This window comes from Eumetopias jubatus, unplaced genomic scaffold (assembly GCF_037043125.1).
Source record: "Eumetopias jubatus isolate StellerSeaLion01/CBP00866 unplaced genomic scaffold, mEumJub1_p1.0 scaffold_8, whole genome shotgun sequence".
In the NCBI taxonomy this organism is placed as follows: domain Eukaryota; kingdom Metazoa; phylum Chordata; class Mammalia; order Carnivora; family Otariidae; genus Eumetopias; species Eumetopias jubatus.
This window is the reverse complement of record NW_028274814.1, coordinates 94,475,582-94,494,970: the sequence shown is the minus strand read 5'-3', so window position 1 is coordinate 94,494,970 and position 19,389 is coordinate 94,475,582. Positions and strand designations below refer to the sequence as shown.

Below are 19,389 nucleotides of genomic sequence, written 5' to 3'. Positions count from 1 at the left end.
CCTGCTCCTGAGTCACCCTGCTGCTCCCTGTCCCTGCTTCCAGACATCAGTGCCCAAAGGATCCTTGGCTCAGCTCTGCCTCTGATGTCACTCAACCTAAGATAGTTTTCTACAGAGAAAAATTTCCATTGAACATGAACAAATAAATAAAAAATGAAGAAATTAGAGTTTTTATTAATTTAATGCAAAAAAATGAAGAAATGTATGAATATAACTTACTGTAAATCAGTTTACAAATGAAAAAACATGAAACTAAAATAAAAATAGTGAGCACTCATCGTTCTTACTCTACGCCAAGTATTGTTCCAAGAGCTTCATGTGTAACTTTTGATTCTCACAAAAACCCTGTGAGGTAGATGCCATTATTTTCAGCTAAATTCAGAGAATTTAAGGAACTTTCCCACTTTTACAACAGCTGGTAAAAGATGGAGCCAGGATTCACATGCAGTCTCGCTTCTGTGTCTGTGCTGTTAGCCATGACACTATATTGTAGAAGTAATTTTTAAAAATAAATGTTCAAGAATGCCATGCTATCATGCAAGTATTATGTACAATTAAATTGCTTATATATATAGTATATATAAATAATATAGAAAACTAATGACATTTGTAATCACTGTAATCTCAAGGAAGAAGGATCCTCATATAAATAGGAGCAGGTATGACGTGAACACTTTCCTTAAATCCCGTGCAAGTTAATCAGTTGTTCATGAGAGCGGTTTGTCATTAGCACATAACTGTGAGTGGGCATTCTGTGATTGGGGTAATACAGCTCTCGGGAAAACAGTGGGCAGGCATCGTATAAAGCTAAAATTCAGCACGTACAGCGAGGTACCACCCTGTTACCTAGACGGATTTGGCACTGAACTGCAACTAACAAATCGAGATGTCTTCAGGCTTGCAGCCCCGGCTAACTGGCCTTGCTGGCTTCGTCCTCCAGGCTTGGTGATCAAGACTCACTGGACACTCGAGGGTAGCACTGAGCGGGCCGCTCTGAGATAGATGAGGAGGCTGAGATGTAGAGTATACCTTCTAGGGCCTTAACGTTTAGTGAGTGAGACAGGCCTTTAGGATAACCTGGATTTTTTTTTTCTTTTTTATGAGAAAAACTTCAGGTGACATTATCCAGAGCATTCAACTTCATCTGGATTTACATGTGTTTGCACAGTGTCTCTTCCTTGGCTTGAGCTGCTGCAGCTGTGGTGTGACTACCTCAGAAGAAGGGAGATGCAAAACAAACTCTTGCAGCCCTGGGAGCTCTGCAGGTGTTTTTTGTAACATTCTTCAACTAAGAGGAAGTCAAATAGCCTCTTGACTCGGTGACAGAGAACGCTGCCCTGCCACGCTGTCACTAAAAGCCTTTGTCCTCTTGCAGAGGCTGATGCGTCTGTGAGTGGGCCAGACACTGTGCTGGAGAGAGAGAGGAAGTGGAGGGGGATAAGAGCAATTTCCTTCTTTCTCGGGGGACCCACAGGAAACAGAGGGGAAGTCGGGTCAAATTGGCTTGACACCTCTGTCCTGGGAAATCCTATCAGGTGACTGAAAAGAAAACTTACCTCGCCAAGTCACTGCTCTTTGCCAAGAGATGGAAGGCACCTTGGGGGAAACCCCCGACCACAGGCCTGTAGAACCGAGGGAGGCTAGTATTGCTGAAAAAAAGACTAGAAAAGTACTTCTTCAACTTTAACATGGAGTGACAAATATTTCCATCTTGAGTCTTTTCACTTTCCTAATGGAAGTATAGACTGAATGCTTCGTAATATGTCATTTAGATTTCCCCTCTTTTGACTGTTTTTTTTTTTTTCATTTTAGGAAGAAAATAATCTGAATGAATATGGTGTGTGTGTGTGTGTGTAAAAGTTTCCTAACAAACGCACAAATACGACCAGCATACAAGTCATAATCAATAACTCTAATTAGCAAATGATGTCTAATTTTCAAGAAGGGCAAATCATATATCATTCAGTTTGAGGATGCTGAACCTTAATTAAAGACATTGACAAATGCTTAGAGCTGTCTGGAGTAACAAATCTGCTATAATTGGAAAAGAAGCAAGTTTACCTGAAGAAGAAAAAAGATGAGGATTTAGTTTTCTTGACGTTTCTTTTCAAAATTGAAAGGATGGGCAAAACCTTTCAATGCCAGTCACTTCAAATCCTTTGTGGAGTGAGGGAAAGTAAAGTTAAAATGAGCAAGCAAACAAGCAAACAAACAAAATATAGGAAGAAAACAAGAAAAATATTGGAAGTAAAGATACAAAATTTTAAAAAGTTCGATGAGTAGCAGATAAACAGAATGGCCTTACAGACTTCTCCAGTTGAAGAAGTCTTGGGGCACCTGGATGGCTCTGTTGGTTGGGCGTCCAATTCTTGATTTCGGCTTGGGTCATAATTTCTGGGTGGTGAGATCAAACCCCAGTTCTGGGCTCTGCATTCAGCACGGAGTCTGCTTGGGATTCTCTCTCTCCTTCTCCCTCTGTCCCTCCCTCTGCTTGTGCTCTCTCTCTCTCTCTAAATTTTTAAAAAATCTTTTAAAAATAAAAAGAAAAAGTCTTAAGAAGGTAATCCTCAGAGGAAAGCATGCGAACAAACATACTTCAAAATCAACAGTAAATATGAAGAGAATGGGTTTTAGGAGCAATATAAGTCTGAGTACACTGAATACAGTGACAGTATTTGCTTTAAAGCCTTTAAAACACATTTAAATTTTTATTTTAAAATATGAAATACACATATGTCTTTATTTAAGTAAAAGTTGGAGTCAAGGTATGGGGCTTCAGTAGCTATGTTAAAGTAATGTGAATGGCTTCGAAAATGTATTAATGGCCAAAACCTAATAGAAGCTTATTTCTTTGTCCAAAGTGGATGTGTCAGAGCAGTGGGTATCTTTCCTCTTAAGAGCACCAGGCCCCTTTCATTCTGTGGTTCCACCATCTTCAATACTTAGACTGTGAAGTCACTGTGTACATTTGTATCAAGCTGGGAAACAGAAAAGGAGCAAGGAAGATTGCACATAGAGGGTGGCAAACACCACTTCCACTCACACTCCAGGGATGAGAACTCAGCTCTATGACTACACATAACTGCAAGGAAAGCTGGAAGTTTGAGCTCTGTGGCAGGAAGAAGAAATAGATTTGGTGAACGTCAAGTCAGTTTCTGTCCCCAAAGTTTTCCCAAGTGGAATGTACATGAGCTGCTTCAGTATTGAGCAGTTACTGCAGTGATGAGCCTCTTTGCTCTGTTCATTCAAGTGTTGAAAGTTTCAAGGATTGCCCTAGAATGTTAAAAAGAAGGGCAAACCGGAAGGTTTTGCCATTCCATGAGGTCCTCTGAAAATCCCTAGCGAGGTCATTTTTCCTCTTGTGGCAACCAAACATCCTCCCCCTTCCTAACGGCCCTCTTGTTTCCTTTTGGAGAATCTCATCACCTCAATAGGTGTAGTTAGCCTGGTAAATCTGGTTTCCTATACTCTCATCATGAAATCCAAAGGGGTCCCTGGAAGATCCTTCTATCAGAGTTTCTCCCCCCACCCCCATCACTGTAGGATGGACTGTCAAGGGGCAATTGACTGACCCAAGATGAGCCAATTTGACCCACTTCCTCAGGGTGAGGGCTTGATGGCAAAGATAGGAACAAAAGCTTTGGTTTTCTGATTCATTCCTTCAAGGTGCCCTGAAGAAGCTGAGTAGTTTCTGGGCCTGAGATGTGGGCTCGCCAGGTACAGCTTACAGCTTACCTGTTTTACACATGTTTCTTCAGCTTCTTGGTCCATCCGTGAGCTCCTCCATATACCTTCAATACATATTCTCTTTTGACTAAAAGTAATCAGATTTGTTTTTTAATAGGTGTAAACAAAGAACCCTAAATGATATAATATTGAACGCATCAAGCTTTCAGGACCACCTGAGGGAGAAGTGAGCAGTAGGCTTTCTGTGATCGAGTGCTGGCTCGGTTGCAGCAGAGTGGTTAACAGCAAAGCAGAGGATTCGGCCACACTTAGCTTTGTCACTTACTATCTTGGAGACCTTGGGTGAGTTGTTTAACCTCTCTAAAAGCCTCATTTTTCTCCTCTACAGGATGAAAATAAATTTGTCTTTCTTAGATTAAATGAGATGATGCTCATAAAGTGCTTACCATGGGTAGCCATTACTTACTATTAGGTGCCATTATTTTAACTGGCAGAAATATTTGGCAGCACAAACTCTTCTCTGCTTCTTCGTTTCATTTCCCTGAGGCTAAATACAGGTTTACTGAGATTTTCTTGCACTTTGCTGTCTTCACACTGAGGTTAGAAGCCTTCAATTTACATACTGTTTTGACTTACAATGGCCTCAGCTAATCTGAGAAATATTGTAACATATATGGGAGGCTCACCCTAAGTAACCACAACAAAATAACAATAATGACTACATATATCACTTAAACAACATTTTAAAAATAATTTCTACTTTTGGGGCACCTGGGTGGCTCAGTCGCTAGGCGTCTGCCTTCGGCTCAGGTCATGATCCCACGGTCCTGGGATTGAGCCCCCGCATTGGGCTCCCTGCTCCGCGGGGAAACTGCTTCTCCCTCTCCCACTCCCCCTGCTTGTGTTCCCTCTCTCCCTGTGGCTCTCTGTCAAATAAATAAATAAAATCTTAAAAAAAAAATTTTCTACTTTTATCAAAGTAATACGTGTAGAGGCATTGCTGTCGTAACACGTCCTACTTTGAAAACTTCATGTTCGGCAAAATCTCTAAGAATAACAGGGTTTTTGGGACAAGTAGATTTGGGACAGTCTGCTTAATACCGCTCCAGCTTTACAATCAGAGCAATTACAAAAACAACAAGAATTCTTATCAAAACACAAAGATTGTTAAATTTCTAGAGAGGTTTCCACCTATCATCACATTGTATCAATCCTTGGTAGCCTTAAAATCTGGCTGCAGCTTCTTCTTTTGAGATGTGGGACCTGAGGACATTTACTTTTGACAGAGAGCATTTTTGTTCCTAGTAAAAACCTATCTGGGGTGTGGCCATTTTAATTCATCCATTGTTTGTACACAGGAGGAAACATCTTTTCAGTTTCTTCATCTGTACTTCCTGCTTCCCAGAGAGTGGAAAGTTAACAGTTCTTGAATCCATGAAACCAATCACCGCCTGCCCCAATGTAAAACACTTCTGGCACTTCTTTATTTTTTCCTAAGGTCTTCAAATATCACAAAGGCTTTCTTATAATGGTGAGTGAAGTTGTACTTGATTGCCTTTTCCCTTAAAACTAGGAAAAATCCAAGATGAACCAAAGTGAATTCCACATTTTATTAACATCATTTTCTTACTTACCAACTAGGTAGAAGGTAATCATATATATTATGTTATACATTTATATATGATTAGATTATATTATACATATTATATATGATATATAATGTTATAGCAGAACAAACTGTATAAAAAGAAAAAAAAACCCAAATAGTATTACCCAGTAATGGATTAACCTTGTCCGAAGAGAGAGGTGGCCTTTGCCCCCAGCTGCTGGGTGGTAACCTCTAAGCCCTGATTGATGAGTATCATTGTTTACCTAGGGCCTTGGGCCACGTCAAATAGTCTATGCTAACAATGTGATTTATGTTGGGGGCCTTGGGCCACAAGGTATTAGCTTGACCTCTCAAAGGACTGTGAGGGAAGGTCAGTCATGCAGGTAGTCAGCTATGTCTATAAAAGCCCCAATGTAAGTGTTGACACTAAGGTTTGAGTGCCTTCCCTGGTTGACAAAACTCCATGCATACTGTCACATATCATTACTAGGAAAAGTTTGCACTGATCACGACTCCACTGGGAAAGAACAAATGAAGCTCTGAGCATGGAACTTTTCTGGACCCTGCCCTATGTACCTCTTCCTTCTGCTTACTTTAATCTATATTAAAATTTTGTTTTTATAAGAAACTATAACCTTTTGCATAATAAACTATGAATCTGATGCCTCTTCTGTGCTCTGTGAGTTGTTTTAACAAACTGTTGAAACTGAGGGTGGTCTGGGGACCCCTGAACTTGCAGGTGATGTCAGAAATGAGGCTGGTCTTGAGGACTCTAAAACTTAGCAAACACTTATAAAGCTTATAACAAAGCTTACAATACTATAAGCTCTCTGATCCATGCATTTCCATTTCTGAAACACACTTCTCTAAGGCAATCAGTTTCAGTTCATTTAGCTTCAGTTCTTAGCTCAATTTCTATTATATCACTAAACATTTCTTATATTGCATTTTCCCCATTTTTTAGATAGCATCAATATACTTCCTTCGATGGAAAATTATGATTGACTTATTTTACTGTATATGCATATATTTAGCTTTCCCTCTCTCCTATCTTCCCTTTATAGCTATTTTACATTTTTTTGGCATAAAGTTTGCATTATTATGATTAGGTAAATATTGTTCACAATATTTGTTTTGTATGTTTTTGCATTTATTTCTTGTACAATATTTGTTTTTCCTGGAGTTTGCTGTTATTTTGGTTTTCCACATGCCCCTTACTAATTCACCATCTCCCAGCCCCAGTCTCTGACAGGGATAAAATTTCTCTGTAGTATAGACTAACACATATTAATCACTTTTTTTAAAGAATTTTTATTTATTTATTTGAGAGAGAGAGAGTGAGAGAGTGAGCGAGAGAGCATGAGCAGGGGGAGCAGCAGAGGGAGAGGGAGAAGCAGGCAGGGAGCCCGATGTGGGGCTCGATCCCAGGACCCTGGGATCATGACCTGAGCTGAAGGCAGACACTTAACCAACTGAGCCACCCAGGTGTCCCTTAATTGCTTTTTTCTTGGAGACATCCTCTGGTTCTCCTCAGTCCTTTGGTTCCAACCAGTGCTGGTTGCTCTGTAGGCCTGCTGCACAACTGTCTTCTTGGGACTACCTTCATAACTTGCTGGAAAATCTCAAGCTTCTTTCCTGTGTTGGATTCTCTGTTTCTTGGATCCCAGGCCTTCTTCCTTGATTGATTTTTCATTTTGGTTAAACGTTTTCTCAACTTTCTCAAAATCCTTCATGAGAAAGGGTATATGGGAAGTAAAGCTATGAGATCTGAAATGAATAAAAAAATGTCCTTATCCTAGCAGTTGATTGATAGTTTGGCTGGGTATGAAATTCTAGTCTGGACATTACTTATCAGATTTAATCAGATATTTGAAGGTATTGCTCCATCAACCTCTAGCTTCCAGAATTGCTATTGAGAAGTTAGATGACATTCTATTTCCTCATCCTTTGTATGTGATCTGCTTTTCTTTCTTGAACTTTGAGGATCTTCTCTGAATCCAAGATTCTCTGAAATTTAATAATGTAGCCTGGGGTCTGTCTGTTTTTACTCACATTGCTGTGAATTCATTAGGCTTTTCATTTTGGAAGCTAATGTTTTTTAGTCATAGAAATTTTTTTAAAATAATGTCCTTGATAATTTTCTTCCTTTAATGTTTTCCTGTCTCTTTTTGGAGCTCCTATTACTTAGGTGTTGAACTTCCTGAATCAACTCTTTAGTTTTTGTGATTTTCTTTGTATTTTTCCAGTTCTCAGTCATTTTACTCTTTCTAGAGGAATTCTTCAACTTTATCTTATAACCCTTCTATTGCTTTTTAAACTTCTGTTGCTACATTTTTAAATTCTAAGAGGTTATTAGTCTATAAGTGTTGTTTCATGAATCTTCTCTTAGTTTTTGATTTTTTTCTCTTCATTTTTTTTAAAACTCTGCTTTGTCTCTTTATCCTCTGAATTTATTATTTTTTTCTATTTGTTTTTTTGAATTTTGTCTTTACAGTATTTTCTGAAGTGCTTTATGGTCATTTGTGTTTTTGTGTTTAATAGTAAGTTCCTAATTATTGGAATGGGTACCTTATTTGCTTGTAAGGGAGCTTCCTGACTTACAAGCATCCTAGCAGGTGATGCTTGAAACTGTCTTATTTCATTAGGGGAAATCCTGTCAGTATGTCTTTTCCTTTGGGCTAATCAGTTTTCTTAAAGACGAATCTTTTAGTCTCTTGCCTGGCAGTTATAAGCATGACAGTAAGCATTTTGGAGTTCTGTTACTGTTCAGTATAATGGCTTTCAATTAAATCATAATCTTATCAAGACAATTCCTTCTCAGCTCTGCTAGATATCTAGGACCTTTCTGGAAAGTAAATGTTCAGTTTTCAAACAAGGTATGGCAGGGGTAGTAGCTTAACTGAGTGCGCTGGCAGGGATCTAACTACATCTTACATATATTTCAACCAGTTGTCCTGTTTTCAGTCCTACCCTGAACTTCCTGTTTCAAAGTTTGTTGATAGACCAATTCTTGAATCTTCTGCACTTTTACAATGTGAACTGATTTTCATCTTGTTCAACTCCTCTGCTCAGTTATTTGTCACAGTGGAGAAATCTAAAGTTGAAGTCAATTATCACATGCTCAACCTCTCTCCATCTTTTATAACTTTATTGACATTTCTTATCTACTGGTGTCTATTCTTTCTGTCTTTGAGGATTTAGAGATGTTTTATTCCTGTATTATTATTATTATTGGCATTATGAAAGAAAGTAGAAGTAACATATGTATTTGATCTTCCATGTTTCATCTCCAAAAACGTATGATCTCCACCATCACTGTAGCAAGGGAAGAGAGAACTAAAAGTCTTCCCGGGGGCTCAGCCTTTGGCCCAGGAATAACACACATAGACTTAAAATAGACTGGCCAGGAAAAGTCACAAGATCCCACTTAACTGTAAGAGGCTGTGAAGTATCCCATGGGTCAGGAAGATGATTAGATCTGGATATTGGAAGATGTAAGTAAGGTTGACCAACATTTATCCAGCTCTTACTGTGTGTCAGGTATTGCACTATTACACATATTAACCTAATTTATACTCATGAAATCCTTCAAGACAGCTACAATTTATATCACCTTTTTACATATGAGGAAACTGAAGCACAGAGAAATTAAATAACTCACTTCAACTTAATAGAGAGTGAGGAGCCAAGTCATGACTGAAACCAACAAACTGATTCTAGAGCCTTTGGGCTTAAACACTGCATTATTTTTCCTCATATTTAATTACCCCACATTAGTTTATTGAGGAATAATTTTGTGCCAGACGCTATGATAAGTATATAGAAAAAAAATGAAAGAATCTGTACTAAAATGCTAACAGTATTTACTTATGGGTAGTAAAATCATAGATGTTTTTTTCTTTTCTTATGCTTTTCTGGACTGTCTCGTTTTTTATTTAAAAGATCCCACTTAATTTTATAAGCATGAAAGACTTTCCATTTAAAAACATACAGATGGGGGCGCCTGGGTGGCTCAGTTGGTTAAGCGACTGCCTTCGGCTCAGGTCATGATCCTGGAGTCCCTGGATCGAGTCCCGCATCGGGCTCCCTGCTCAGCAGGGAGTCTGCTTCTCCCTCTGACCCTCCCCCCTCTCATGTGCTCTCTCTCTCTCTCTCTCATTCTCTCTCTCAAATAAATAAAATCTTTAAAAAAAAAACCACACAGATGGGAATTTGGTTCAGGTACTTCATGAATTGGTTCAAGACTTAAGGACACAGTAATAATGACTCATCAAACCCTGGTTTAAAATACTTATTATTTATTGAATGATTATGGATTCAGAATTCCCCCTCCACATAGCCTTGGGAAAATCTAAGTGTGTTGTATGGAACTTTTATGATGAGAGATAGAAATGTTATGTCTCCTTCGGAAAAATGCATGTTTTCAAAGCTTAGTGCCTTTTTTAGGGACCACCTGGAGGACAACTCACATTGTAGGGATCATAGGGAAAAGAAGCACATGGCCTTTAGGATTAACTACAAACTGTGAAGAGTTATTCCTTATCTGACCTTACAAATTCTATATATCTTTCAAGGCTCAGTTCAAATTCAAACCTCAAATTCTCCTTAAATTCAGAACATGAGCCACTGACAAAATTCCTCAACTTTTCCATTATTCAGGCAATTATTTCTCTTTGAATTCCTAAGTTTGTTGGAATTTGTACCTCAGGTACCTTAGGTCTTAGTAATGTCTTATGTTCTTTGTAAATCATAGTCATAGAAAAATACATTGTTAGAAATGGAAGAAAACACAGTTCATTGGATCCAAGTCTTCTTTCAAAGATGATATAGCTGACATGTAAGGCACAAGTAAAGTCTTTGCTTAAAATTCCACATCATACCAGTAGCATATCTAGGACCAGAACTTGAGACTCTTTCCTGTTAGGCCAAAGATCTTTGCCCTATATTACTTCATGGGTTGTAATGATTTTCTCTAATACTAATGTTCTCGGAGCAAGAGATAATGTCTTTTACTTCTTTGCAATTTTAAAGAATTCATCTAGCAAATCTAGGTAAGAAGCATAACAACAAGAAGGAAGCTTAGCCCCAAGAAGGAAAATAGATAATGAAACATTAATGAATTGGCAGTACCTACATAGACTTCAGTGTTGAAGAGGATTCAGGGGTTAAATTTAAGCTTTGACATAGGAAAGAATGCCATGATTGACTAGTAATACCTGCCATAGATACAGGAGGAGAGAATGCAATGCATATGTCAGGCATGGCACAATAACCAGTCCTCTTCTACTATATGACCCCCCTCACCTCCCAGGAAAGATACACATGGAGAAAGGAAGGAGAATATGGATACATACTCAGTATCCAGAATGGAGGAATCAATCCTAGTTAACCAATGTGGTGACATATGCTCCTACTAGATTGTCTCACTGTCAACTTCTTTGTAACCCCTAAACCTATAGGCATGTAGTAGGTGCTCAATGAGGACTTACTAATTGATTGAAATTAGGCTATAACAAATATTTTCACAACAGAGCTGTCCCATCTTTCTTTGATTTCCCTGTGCCAATCGTAGTTCTTGGCACTTGATAGGTGCTTTAAAATTCCTTGTGGAATAAAAACACGACCTTCCAAGCATGGCCTTAATCTCTAGGTTATCAATGCACAGTCCCATCTGATCTACAATTGAGAATATTGTGAGCTGATGACTGTGTTACATTAGTGTCTTCTATATTCTTTGAACCACCTCTCAAAGTTGCCTAGATGGCATAAAGAAAAAGGGGGATTCAGAAAACTCTAACATATGGGATTTTATGAGTCAAATTGCGGGGAAAATCTGACTCCGCATGGACTTCCATTCTGTATGTCATTCTTCTTCCGTAGGCTCATAGGCTCACTTTGCGTGATGTCAGGAGTTCCGGGAGTCAAAATAGCGTGGGGGCATAGATCCAATATTGACTCATACTCGGTGGAAGAAATCTACACCAAAGTCTGGATGAGATAATTTGGTTGTGAGTGCTAGGGATATGACTGCTGATCACAGAGGAAAAAGGGTAACCAAGGTGTAAATTTTGTCTTATGATTACCTACTCAGTTAAGAATGAGGAGAGCATGAGATACGATCAAAAATCTTGCTGACGCCTAATGCATAATCATAGCCAGTTTTCAGAAAGAAAGTCTAGCTGAAAAGAAAAAAGAAAGTTTTCAGCCCCCTTGTTTTAGTAATATGGTCACACTTGGGCTCCTGGTGGGTTTGTAAAACTTTTAAAGGATATGTTGGTGGCGAATTATTCTGCAGTCTCAGTGTTGGCTGAACCAACAAGGTGTGAAACCTCTAGTTTGCATGTGTAACATAAGGTGTTTTACAGGCAGAAAAGAGAGAGAAATGTCTTCTTTGGTAAAGTTGACAAGACAGGAAAAGATCACAAAAGGAAATACTATTGTAGTGACAACATTCTGAACCAAAGAATCATATGTCAAAAGATGAAAATCTAATTAAATGTGATTAAATTCCAGCCTGGGATACAGGACCGGTTACACAATTTGCAGAAACCAGTGTGAAATGAAAATGGAGCCCCTTGTTAGAGAATTATTAGGAATTTTAAAAAGGTAACAAAAGAGCATTTAAACTAAATGTAGGCTGTTCCAAGTACAGAATCTTGATAGATTGTGTCTCATGTCCATATTGTCTCATGTCCATCAAGTTGGGCCTGATAGGATGTCTGAGAATTTTAAAACTTTTATTTAGTCTTACTATTTTTTAAGAAATTAAAGAATGACTATTATCTCGCAAATTCTACAGAAAAAAAATCCCAGAAACCAAACCTGATAGGATGTAATTATTTGAATTCACATATCTAACACAGTTGGAGACATATACAATAATCTTAAGGGATATTGACTGATTAGGGGACAGGTAGATTAGGGAAAAGATCTTGGTCTAGACTTGGCTCTACATTATCCAGTTGAATGAACTTAAGCACATCACTTTATTTTTCTGGGTCTTGATTTACAAATCTAAAAAGTGAGAGAATAGACCATAGATAATCTCCCTAATTCCATATTTCTGTGCTGTGCTTGGTCATGTTATCAAGATATTAGAGGTTGGATTTCAGTCATGTAGTTACTAATTGCAAACATCTGACCATATTGTAAACATATTCTTAATATAGATCTGTAATTTTGAATAGGCATACCCAATTTATAAACACCCAAATAATGTATAATTCCCAATTATGGCCCCCACTGCTCTTAACTCCTCACCCCCAACACCATATTTCAGTGGATAAATCAAGGGATGGGCAAAACCAATCTTAACTCCTTTTCAGAAAGTTGGGAATATTCCTTCCAGTACCTAGAAGTTTGGCCATTGGTTTCCTAGATGGTGGTGAGTGCATGCAGACTGTCCCAAGGTTTGGATAAGGCTTTCTTGCCACTATGTCACTCTGTGAGCACATTATCTGGGCTGTATTTTTTTTCTTGAGGAGACCTACAATAGAGCTTTGTGGCCAGCATTGTAATTTCTATACTTTTCACTTGTTTAACATGAGACTTTTGTCTTACGGATAGGTTTTGATCTTGCTTATTCTTTGGGAAGATAGCCCCCTCAAAGAGTTTTCTGGCCTTTTGCACATAAAATAATACATGAGATTGTCCCAGTAAGCAGAAGTTGGCATAGCATCACATTGACCATAAATCCCATTTAATTAAAAACCAGTTTCCTACAGGTTAGGTCTGACAGTATTATGATGAGAAATTGAGGGAAAAGAACTCAGAGTAGATCTTTAAATAAGCATTCAGATTCACATTTATTCATAGCTGTCTATGGGTATATGTTAAAATGCTTTTAGGGAACAAAAGAGGGTTACAGAAGCAATACAACAATTTCTGGTTTCAAGGAACTTGGTCTAACAGGGGAGATAATACCTGAGTAACTCTGAGAATGAGGGGCCAGGGCTCTTAAAAAATTATGAAGCAAGTGCTAGGCCTGAACGGAGGATATAAGGTTAATTTTAATAAGGAAATTTGGGGAGAACTTATGGAGATAATGGTTTCTAGGCTAGGCTTGGATGGATGGGTACCACTCGGAGGGGCTGATGAGGGGGAAGGGAACTCAAGGCCAAATGAATAGCATAAGCAAAGGTTCAGGGTGTGTTCTTTTTAGGAACAGCTGGTCATCTAACCTGCCTAAAAACAATAGATAACTTATTGGGTGCTGACTGCATGCCAGACAAAATTCTTAGCGTTTCATGTGTATCAAATGATTTAACTTTCCACTGAAGTCTAGAAGGAGATACTAAAATTAGTCCCCTTTTAAAGACAAGGAAACTGAGTCTTAGGAGTTAAGATGCTTCCTCAAAATCACATAGCCAGATAGTCATGGAACCAGGATTCATGTCTATATCCATAACACAATACTCCAGATGATATAGAGTGCAGGTTGAAGTGCAACGTGGGTTGGAACCAAAGTGTGGAGGGCCTTCTGTACCATTCTGAGTGTTTTACTTCATAAATGAATTACTAAGGGAGGGAAAGAATCCTACTTTTTATTTTTTTGGTATGTGGAAGGAAAAGAAATAAAAAAGAAAAGAAAAAGATTCTCCATTATTAATGGTTATTTGGAACAATTGATCATCCAAGCTATACTGTTCAATAGGGAAGCCTCTAACCATATGTGGCTATTGAGCATTTGGAATATGACTAGTCCAAATTGAGATGTGCTATAGGTATAAAATGCATGCTGGATTTCTAGGATTTAGTATGACAAAGAAAGGTAAAATAATTTTATGTGTTGATACATATTAAAATGATATTTGGGATATATTGGATTAAATGCAACATATTTAAATGCAAATTATTTTTACCTGTTTCTTTTTACTTTTCTTCTTCTTCTTCTTCTTCTTCTTCTTCTTCTTCTTCTTCTTCTTCTTCTTTTCTTATTTCTATTGGGCAGTGTTGGTCTAGAGCAATGCAAATTTGTGGTAGATATTTTATTAACCAACTTTGATGAAGGACTTCCTTACCACCTTGGTCTTTTAACCACACTCTTTCCTTGCTTTCTGGTCATTTGCAAGAAAAATTTTCAAAGGCACCCCCTTTTGTAAAGGTTTGAGATCCCCTAGAATTTCCTCTTTTACTGGCTCCTGACCACAAACAAATAATCAATGTTCTCTGTGGATAATAACTCAACAATTTACAAGGGCAGAGGATGGAGGTGCACAAAAGTTTCCAATCCCTGGATGTTGTGAAGTAAAAGTGCTTTCAAAGGATGCCACAAGAATGGCACCGGTGGGCATAATGGGTCTGTCTCATCGTCAAAAGACCCAAGGAGTTGAAAGGAAACTCTAACTACAACACCAGAATGCCACAAAACCATAGTTATTAATACAAACTAGCATCTCCCCCTATCTGTCACCATCTCATCTAAAAAAAACTTGTGAAAATACGTAATCCTGAGGACTTCAACTCAGTATAAATACCAGCAGCAGAAGGAGATGCAGTACATTTTTCTGATTGTCTGTAGGTCGGCTATTAGAAAAGAAAGATCAGCCAAGTCCTCTGGACCTGATCAACTTAACCTTAACCTCTGGATCTGATCAACTTAAGCTACTGATTTCAACTACTTCCGGCCTAACTACGAAACAATGAATTATACAAGCTATATCTTAGCTTTTCAGCTTTGCGTGATTTTGTGTTCTTCTGGTTACTACTGTCAGGCCATGTTTTTTAAAGAAATAGAAAACCTAAAGGAATATTTTGTAAGTATGACCTTTTAATAACACTTGCTGTGGTTGAAATGACTGAATGTTGACTGGGAGTTGTCTCTATGATACGCTGCCATCTCTAGGCCATAGTCATCTTGAGAAGTCTTGGTGTTATTTTGACTGTTTACTAGATGCATTTTTTAACTAAATGATCTAGATATTGCTTTTACCCTCTGCTCAACTTGCTATAGAGACTTAGGGGGCTTTCGCTAATCTTCCGAAAGATGGGAACAATATGGGTATAAAGCACAACGGTGTTGATAATTTTGTGGCAAGAATCCATTCAGTTGTCAAGTAGTATGCATATTGAAATAATGACTAGCTATTAGTTTCTGACTTTAGAGTACTACAGGGGTGACAATAAAATGTCAAGATTAGCATTAAACATGGTAATCTGAACTGATTAAACAATGTGAAGTCCTTCAAGTTTGGGCTTAAAAAAATTATAGATGTTTCTCTCCAAAAAGTGCTTTTAAAGTTCTACTGCTCTCTATGTTATCTATGAATTACTCTTGAACTCAGTCACTTGCTGAGATTTTGTAGGAGTTATAATCTGGCTTATATTAAAATTTTTGTTTGTTTGTTTTGTTTTATGAGCTTTAAAAAATGTTATTTATGGTTAATTAAAATCATTTTTGCATTTTAAATATTTTATCATTTGTCCCAAATGTAGCTATTATAATTGGAGCTGTTATATTCAAGCATTCACAAGCTTTTTTATTCTCATGTCATCAAAACAATCTCTCTCTCACACACACACACATTTGGAATTATCTTTTAAATCTGGTAATACCATATAGGAGTGCACGAGTAGATGTTATGGAGACCAGTACCATAGGGGGGCAGTATTTTATAGTGAGATGATTTTGCTGATTTTTTTACTAGGCTTGAAAATACTTCCTTTTCCTACTACAGTTATTTGGGACAATTGAAGTATCACTGGCCTTGTTGAGTTCATTTATGATATTGCAACTTAAGGACTATACTAGAAAATAAGAAGCTAAAATGGTGTGATAGTCTTTGGTTAGATCCAACATACCAGCTTTACTAAATAGGGTTGAAAAGTAAATCAGCGGATATTGTCAGCAATAAAACTTGAAGTACATTTTTAGGGAAATTAATGGACTAATTGTAAACCATTTTTCTTTCTTTTTTTTTATAGAATGCAAGTAATCCAGATGTAGCAGACGGTGGGCCTCTTTTCTTAGATATTTTGAAGAACTGGAGAGAGGTAAGCTTAATATTTTCACTTGGCTGATTTTCCTGTTGCTTATTTTCTGGTGCATAAATTCATAGCAACCTTTCTTTACGCTCTTTTCTTCCAAGGAGAGTGACAAAACAATCATTCAAAGCCAAATCGTCTCCTTCTACTTGAAACTGTTTGAAAACTTTAAAGATAATCAGATCATTCAAAGGAGCATGGATACCATCAAGGAAGACATGCTTGTCAAGTTCTTCAATAGCAGCAACAGTAAGAGGGATGACTTCCTTAAGCTGATTCGAATTCCCGTGAGTTGATTTTAATTCTTTCTTTGGTTTCATTGCAGAGGCTCTTGCAAAATACTGAATTTCCAGAAAGTAGATCAGCTACTGGGTACAGTTGTTAAAACTATGAAATGAACCCATGGCCCAAACTCCTCCTTGGTAATTCCATTTGTGCTTGTGGGTGACGTTGCCAAGTCAGTATGGAAATCGTTTAATTTTGTGACTGGGAGGGCAATGCTGGCATTATGTCTATTGTGCAGAGACAGGTGAATGGACAAATCCAGCGAGGAGGAAGTAGTGAAGGAGCTGAGGGGAGTATTGAGAAGCATTTCTCTCATTGCTCCTTGTTTGTGTGATGGAAATTCTCCTGCTTTGGCTGGGAGATGGCAGGTCTTAATGGAAAGAGCAGGGTGTGGGGGTGGGAATGGAGAGGAATTTTGCCTTCCTCCCACCTTGGCCACCAAGGAACCTTTTGACCTCAGATGAATCACAGGCTTGCCTAGGGCTCAGTTCCCTCATCCTGAAAGGAGGCTTTTGGGTTCACTCTAATTTCTTTGGTATCCTTGGCTCTAAAACTGTACCATGCCATACATAGAAAAAGAGAATGAGATAGCAAAAAAACTCTGGTTTTTGAAAAGGCACTAGGCACATTTTCTTGCCAGGCTCTGGTCAACTTCTCATATGGTATAGTCCAAGTAGCAGCGAGAATGTTTGTTTTTAGAGAAGAAAATAGAATTTATACCTTATGAAGAAATCGTTCTATCAACTTTTGGATACTTAGCTATCTTAGCTGGAGAAAGCCTTAACTTCTCAAGCCTTAGCTCATGAAACTGCCTTGAGTCTTTAAAGTTATGGCTTCCAGAAGCTGAAAGATAACTTTGAAGCATAAAGATAAATCACATTTTCCAAAATGTTATCTAGGAGACAAAGGCCACGAGATTCCTTTGGGTTTGGCTTTGATGTACAAAATTTGAATGAGAAAGGGCGGGGTCTTGTGATGACTTGTCCTCTCAGGATGTGTGGTGGCTGTCATTCTTCCTGGCCTGCCTCTCACCCCTCTCAGATCCGATAAGTGCTTGTTCTTCAGGATTTTTCTAGTCACGAGTATGTTAGATGGTACAAAAGTGGTTTGGAAAATTATTAAGAACATTACTATGTTCCACTGATAGTGTTTTCCAATGGTCAGCGGGTCCCCTCTGGCCCCAGGCTTGAGACTGAAAAAGCACTTGTTCCTGACCCAGGGCTGCCCTTGGCTTGCCGTTCAGTCCTAGATGAGTCTCTTGGTTTCTTGGTGATACTCGGAACACTGGAAAGTAAAATTTATCACTGGCAAATACAGCTGGTAGAAACTTTTTCCTACTCTGCTGTAACTGGGCCTTGAAAAAAATCTGTGGGTCCCATCCTTCTGGAAGCTCCAAGCCTCCCGCTTCATGATGGGCGATTTTGAGTGAGCTCTCAACCATTGTCTCCTTCGGCTCAATTGCTAATATTTAAGAATGTTATGCTTTTTAATAATTTGTCCTGAAGCCTAGAATCCCTCTAGTTATTCAGAAAAGTAGCAAGGTGGCTGCAGTATTTCCAGTATTAGAAAGAAACATAGTGGCAGAGCCAAGATGAAAGTAAACGGTCCCCATTTTATTAACAGTGAATTCACCTAAATGGTCCTGCCATTAGAGTGAGGAAACAGTTCAATTTGCTGGGATAGAAAGGTGCAGGGAAATTTGCTGCAATTCCTAATTTTAAAAGTTTATGCCAGTAATTGCTTATTGCCATATGAATATGATTAGTGTTTATTTTTAATCCCATTGTGGAAATGATGAAACTGACCAAATTGGGGGAAAACGAGAAATTACAGTATTCGTCTGTCTTAGACTTGGTGTTTACAAAGTACTGAACCTATATTGGTGGTTGTCAAACTTTGGTGAGTAACAGAATCACCTGGGAAGCTTAGTGACCACACAACTGCCTGGGTCTTCTCTGACTTCATGCATGTGGGTCTCTGAGTTCTTCATTAGGGTCTCCAGGTTATTCTGCTATACACCAAAGGTGAGAACCATTGACCTATAGTAACTCATTTGATACTGAAAGCAAAGACTAATTAAAGTACAAGGTGGGTAGAATTGGTAGGGACCCTAGAGATGATTGAAATAATCTCCTCATTGTTTAGATGAGAAAACAGAGGTTCAGAGAGGTCAAGTGACTGGTTCAAAGTTATTACAAACAGGATTCAAACCCACATTTTTTGTCACTCCATTTCAAGGCTCTTTTCACTATATAATTTTGAGAATTCTATGGCAGTAAATTTGAGGATATATCATGTACCCCATCATATTACAGCATAACTGGCAATTTATTTATAACTTTAGTCTTAATAAGTGAAGAAAGCACCATTGTATATTAAGGTAATATATTGCCAGTGAAAACCATTTGTTTTGAAGGAATACTTCCATTTTCATTATATTAATAGCATAATATCCTGATGGCTTGTATGCCTGGAATTAATTTTGCTGCTTTCTTTCCCAATAGGTGAATGATCTGCAGGTCCAGCGCAAAGCGATAAATGAACTCATCAAAGTGATGAATGATCTCTCACCAAGATCTAACCTAAGGAAGCGGAAAAGGAGTCAGAATCTGTTTCGAGGCCGCAGAGCATCGAAATAATGGTCATTCTGCCTGCAATATTTGAATTTTTAAATCTAAATCTATTTATTAATATTTAATATTTTACATTATTTATATGAAGAATATATTTTTAGACTCATCAATCAAAGTATTTATAATAGCAATTTTTATGTAATGAAAATGACTATTAATATATGTCTTATTTATAATTCCTGTATCCTGTGA

The 19,389-nt window shown here is 38.0% G+C and overlaps 1 protein-coding gene across 1 annotated transcript; it reads left to right on the top strand.

Moving 5' to 3' along the window:
• Positions 1-14,865: 14,865 nt before the first annotated feature.
• IFNG (interferon gamma) lies at positions 14,866-19,203 on the top strand. Its single transcript, XM_028110884.2, has 4 exons — positions 14,866-15,051; positions 16,220-16,288; positions 16,384-16,566; positions 19,069-19,203. Exons 1-4 carry the CDS (start codon positions 14,938-14,940, stop codon positions 19,201-19,203), a joined length of 501 nt encoding a protein of 166 aa, XP_027966685.1. The 5' UTR covers positions 14,866-14,937.
• Positions 19,204-19,389: the final 186 nt, after the last annotated feature.